Source organism: Adiantum capillus-veneris, chromosome 5, assembly GCF_014529385.1.
Source record: "Adiantum capillus-veneris isolate H3 chromosome 5, ASM1452938v2, whole genome shotgun sequence".
NCBI classification, from domain to species: domain Eukaryota; kingdom Viridiplantae; phylum Streptophyta; class Polypodiopsida; order Polypodiales; family Pteridaceae; genus Adiantum; species Adiantum capillus-veneris.
The window spans coordinates 65,838,461-65,844,079 of NC_140935.1; the positions used below are offsets into that span (position 1 = coordinate 65,838,461).

The 5,619-nt window shown below is 43.3% G+C and overlaps 1 protein-coding gene across 1 annotated transcript; it reads left to right on the top strand.

Annotated features, from left to right (window-relative positions):
• The first annotated feature begins 632 nt into the window (after positions 1-632).
• LOC147457458 (GDSL esterase/lipase At3g48460-like) lies at positions 633-1,997 on the top strand. The gene has a single exon (XM_086513590.1). It carries the CDS (start codon positions 678-680, stop codon positions 1,812-1,814), a length of 1,137 nt encoding a protein of 378 aa, XP_086369716.1. The 5' UTR covers positions 633-677; the 3' UTR covers positions 1,815-1,997.
• The last annotated feature ends 3,622 nt before the right edge of the window (positions 1,998-5,619 follow it).

Here is a 5,619-nt window from a genome sequence, read left to right on the forward strand (position 1 = left end):
TCCAAGCTTGCAACAATTGTTCACATGTCACATCTCTATCTCCTGCATCAAGTGTTTTCAATGCAATCAGGGGTGCATCACGTCTTCCAACTACTATACAACTTGCATTAGCCCTTCTTGTTGCAAGGCAAAGTGATGATTGCCTTCTAATGTCTACTATCATGGTTACTTATTTCTTCTTGGAGGAATTGAGAATCTAGTGGCTATGTAGGCTAACGTCTAATTGAACATGAGATCTTAGACAAGTATAGAAGTGCATGCTAAGGCCCCTGTCACCCACATGTCTGCTCAGATATGTGTGACTTTGAGATGACGCAAAAAGATAAACTACAAGGTTCTCTCTTGACTGGGATGGTCCCCCTCACCAAACCATGAACTAGATGACATTCTGCTTGCAAAAGGTGCGAATACTGCGTTTTTTTTGCGCTTGAGCCTTGCACCCTGGGCGATCGCCGATGATGTTATACAGCTGCCCTATTTCCTATAGTTAGGAAACAAGTTAATTCATGACCAAGCTTTCTTGGTGCTCACGTGTGAAAGTGGCCGAATTGCAATGATAGAAAAGCATCGCTATGGAAAACGTAGGTGCTTTATCGTACACAGGTCTTATATAACCACAGCGAGAGACAAAACAAAACAAAGTTACTGCAAGAGCAGCTGCAAAGTTAGAAGGTGCCATGGCGAGCTTCGCAAAGCCGCAGCTACTGGCTCTCGTCCTGTGTTTCTTGATTTCAATCGGCACCGCTCATGGATCCTCGTTTGCAGCAGGTCATGATTGCAAGGCCTTCCACCCCATATTTGCCTTTGGCGACTCTACAACGGACACGGGAAACCAAGTGCGCAGCAGCGCAAACGGGACGTTCTCGCCGGCAGCAAATCCTCCCTACGGCAGCACCTTCTTCAAGAAGGCAACGGGGAGGTACAGCGATGGCCGGCTGATGGTGGATTTTCTGACGAGCGCTTTGAAGGAGGGTTTCCTGCCGGCGCATCTGGAAGCGCCAGGCAAACTGCGCAACGCCAGCCAGAACTTCGCCGTGGCCGGCGCCACGGCCCTCGACCTCAAGACCCTTCAACGACTCGCCAACGTCACTTCTTTCACGCCTGAGTCGCTAGAGAGCGAGCTCGCCGCCTTCTCCATCGAAACGGCCGGCGCCGACTTCTCCAACGCCCTTGTCTATTTCGGTGAGATCGGCGGCAACGACTTCAACTACGCCCTCGCTGCCCACCGGCCCCACAAAGTCCTCAACTCCCTCTTTAAACCCATCACCCATAAAATCTCCTCTTCCCTTGACTCCCTCTTAAAGCGTGGCGTCAAACACATTGTTGTCCAAGGCCAGTTCCCCATGGGTTGCATCTCCCTCTACCTTAAGACCCTCAATGGTACCAAGACCGACAAGCACGGTTGCATCCAATCCGTCATGCAAATCAGCGACCGCCACAACCATAAGCTCAAGCGTATCGTCCACCATTTGGCCAAGAAACACAAACATGCCAACATTGTCTTCTTCGATACCTCTGCAGCCTATGTGCACATCCTTGACCATGCATCAAAATATAACTTCACCAACGTCCAAGATCCTTGCTATGTCGGAGCGTTGCAACAGATGATCATGCCATCTACATCGACGTCTTCTTCATCAATACATGCACCAGTCATCAACATGAAAGCGTGTCCAAACCCCCAAAACTACGTAGGTTGGGATGGCATCCATCTCACTGATGCCATGTATGGAAAAATGATGAAACTCTTCCTCACAGATCCAAGTTTCTCCTCACCCTTCCCTAACTTCCTCACAAAATGCACCAAAATCTAGAAAGCCCATAGTAAAGTTGTTTTGCTTTTTCAAATAATGGTTTATTAGGTAGCCTTATCGGTTGACTCATTAGACACTATTGTACAACTCCTCTTTTGATATAATAGAGCAACTCCTCTTTCCTTTGTAATATTTGATATAGTAGAGCTCTATTGTTTCCATATCTGGTTGACAAAATATCAAGTGGAACTCTCCCTCTCTCCCTCTCTCTCTCTCTCTCTGGGTGTGTGTGTGATTGGTGATTCCTATGTTCTAATTTCCATAATGAGGATTTGTTGTGTTGCAGACAATGACGGAGTCATCAAGGCAGCAAACATATAGCATGTCTGCTTAGCACGAGTTAAGTTCCATATAACTTTACAATGAAGCTTTGTTTGTCAACTATGTTATGGCATTGCTAGGAATACATATTCTTGTAACAGAAAAGAAAGATGTAAACTTTTAATATTATTGATGTGTATGCCTGATTTAAATTAATGTTATGTCTATGAGTTGTCTTTTCTTTCATTTTTTTCCTTTTGGCATACTCACAATTGTGCGTGGTAGAGTGGTAGAGTTAAATTATCTACCAAATGAATGTAAAATAAACCTTACGTGGATGACATTATTCATGCAAGACCTTCACGTGGGTGACATAATCATTAGGAAAATTTTGAACTCATTTTAGGGCCTTTTAAGAGTGCCACATCATCAAAGTTGTACAAAAGAAAGCAACCCAGTAGATCCCTCTAAATATTGCTTAGAACCCCATGATATGACCTATCATTGGAAAGTTCTTGAAAAATGGATTCTAAAGAGCCAAGGTCCGAAAAGTTTGGATGACTTCTATGAAAGTTATGCCATTTTTTTCAATCAGCCAGGTTTTGTTACCGTTACGGTAATCTAAAATCACCTTTTTCTAGATCTACACGAAGGCAATGTCCGATACATGCATGCTATATATCAATAGATAGCATTTGAAGAGTAGATTCTAAATATCCAACCTCCGACAAGTTTGGATCTTATTTGCAAAAAAAAATTAACGATCCCCACTTTTTGAAAGCTATGCCACATCAACAATTCTTACAAGGCCCATTTTTGAGTCCAAACTTTTCCTAATGTCACAAAATGAGATTGCTAGAAAAGGGATGTTTCAACTAGATGCATAGTGGCATATGGCTCTTTGAAAGACTTTCACATGCCTAGACAATTCACAATGCTAGCAAATATCTAGCTATATGATAGTTTTTTGCTACATGGGAGTGGGTCCAAAGCTCTTTGTGAAAAGTGCAACTACTAGAGAGAGATGACCTACACTTAAGAGAGAGAGATAGTGGTATGTTCTCCTTTTTCTTCTCTTTTTAGGCTTATTGAAATTCCTTGGTGGTTGTGTGAGTACACACACTACAGAGAGCAGACACCACTTTCTATCCCTTGGTGCTTGTCAACGCTTGAAGATATGAGTACAATTTGCAAAACATGGTGCTTGCTGGCAAGAAGCTAAGAAAACCACCTTTCGATTGCTTCTAGAGCTTTTCGACGGCTACACTGTGGATTAGAGAAGTCTACATACAAGGCACAGTCACCAAAGTCAAAGCATCCTTATCTGAGGAGGAGTTGAAGCTAAAAAGAGATTTATGCATGATGTTGGTGAATAGCGAAGGGGATCCATCAAGGTCTATAATCAATTGGAAGATGGCGAGGTTCATAGGGTTGCATCGACAAAATATTTGAAGCAGCTAATTCACAATAACAGCAGGCTGAGGTAGGAGAATTTCCATTGCAATTATGCCGATTTCAACAGCCTCAAAAGTCATTGCAACACGCAGGCGATAAAAGACATTGTGTTTGCGTTTTGACAGACATAGATGCGAGTGTCCCCAAACAAAAAGGATGTGTGTCGGAAGCATCTGGGGTGAAAATCTTACATAAAGCATCCAATAAATTTTCTTGATGAGTCCCAGGTATGCTTTAAAAGTGCTTGAATTATTTTGTTCTCCTGCATGCTCTAGTACAGAGATGTAAAGAGCATGACACATTGTTTGTGCAGCATTGCATGCAGTTGCATAGTGTGTGGCTACAAGAGCAAGGATTCACCTCCTTGAAGCAGAACTGGGTCTGGTTAGATGGGTGTGCTACTCAACTCAAGGCATCCATGCCATTTTTCTTCGTGTCAAGGTATTCGAGCTTTTCTGATCTCTTGAACATGATATCCAGTTTCTTGCTTTCTCCTAGCCTTTGAGATGTTTCATTGATCTAGGTACTACTCTTTGACTGGCATTGAGATGCTATGGAGTTTCTTTGCATCGGGCCATGGCAAAGGAGAGCATGATGGGGCCGGTGAAATTGTCAAAAAGGCTCTGACACATGAGCAATTGAAACCTGATGCACGGCACATGAAGTGTGCCAAGGAAGAGGTTAGTTTCTTGAAACATAAATTTCATGATGAAAACACCCGGTCAAAGGTGACTCCAATTTTTTTGGGACGTTGAAGCGGCAGACGTAAGGAGGGAGAGGAAATGGAATTGCAAGCGAGTGGAAGGGTCACACTCTTTGCATTGTGTGAATGGACACTCTAGGACTGACAAGTGTGCACTTCACTACAGAGCTCTCTCATGTTTTTGTCAGTGTTGGATGTCACAATGTTGGGGGCGATGCCTTAAGAACACACATGTCAAAAACTGGCAGTCTATCGCCATCGAACCCTTGGACAGCAGTGACGAAGAAAGTGATCAGCCAAGTGATGATGAAGGATCAAGTTTGCCTATGTATGGTGGACATCAATGAAGGAGTACGAGCAGAAGTGCGACGCGAGAGAGAGTGCAAGAAGAAGGGCACGACGATATGGTGAACTCGCTCTACTGTAATGTGTAGAGCATAGTGAGTTCTTATTAGGTTTTAACAAAAGAATATGTGTACATACCTGGCGGCCCGCCCACTTACCTGGGCGACCACATTGGGATTTATACCCCAACAACCTCCCACTTAAAGTCCAATGTGGTACGTTAAGTGTGAGAGAAGCTACTATACAAGCTAATATACAAGAGATGTAGAGAAGTGATGTACTACCCTACACCTAACTGCTTGCGAAAATGCGCAAAGCTCTCTGAGGGAAGTCCTTTTGTAAGTAGATCAGCAGGATTTTCTGTGGTGTGAACTTTGACAAGCTGAAGTTGCTTATCCTCGAGCATTTCCCTCATGAAATCATACTTCACATCCACATGCTTTGTCTTTGAGTGATAAACTGGATTGCGAGCCAATTGTATAGCACTTTGACTATCACAATATAACACAGGTGTCTCTTCTTTGATTCCCAAATCTGTTACTAGTCGATTAAGCCAAATTGATTCTTTGCATGCCTCTGATGTTGCAACATATTCAACCTCTGTAGTAGACTGAGTAACACAATCTTGTAATCTAGAACGCCATGATACTGCTCCACCAGCCAATGTAAAGACATACCCTGACGTAGACCTTCGGTTGTCTAAGTCACCTACATAATCTGAGTCTGTAAAACCCTTTACATTTAGCTCCTGACTCCCATAGCATATACGCATACTCTTTGTAGCTTTCAGGTATCTCAATATTCCTTTCACTGCCTCCCAATGTTTCTTGCATGGGTTTGACATGTATCAACTTACTACTCCCACTGCAAATGCAATGTCTGGGCGAGTAGCAATCATTGCATACATCAAACTACCCACTGCAGACGCATATGGAATCTTATCCATTTCAGCTTGTTCTTCCTCAGACACAGGACAATCTTGTTTGCTAAGTTTCACATATGGTGGCAATGGAACACTCAATGCCTTTCCCTTCTCCATAT

Bases quoted from the DNA above. Each gene is read 5' to 3' on its own strand.
- LOC147457458 (XM_086513590.1), top strand. From the start codon at position 678: ATGGCGAGCTTCGCAAAGCCGCAGCTACTGGCTCTCGTCCTGTGTTTC.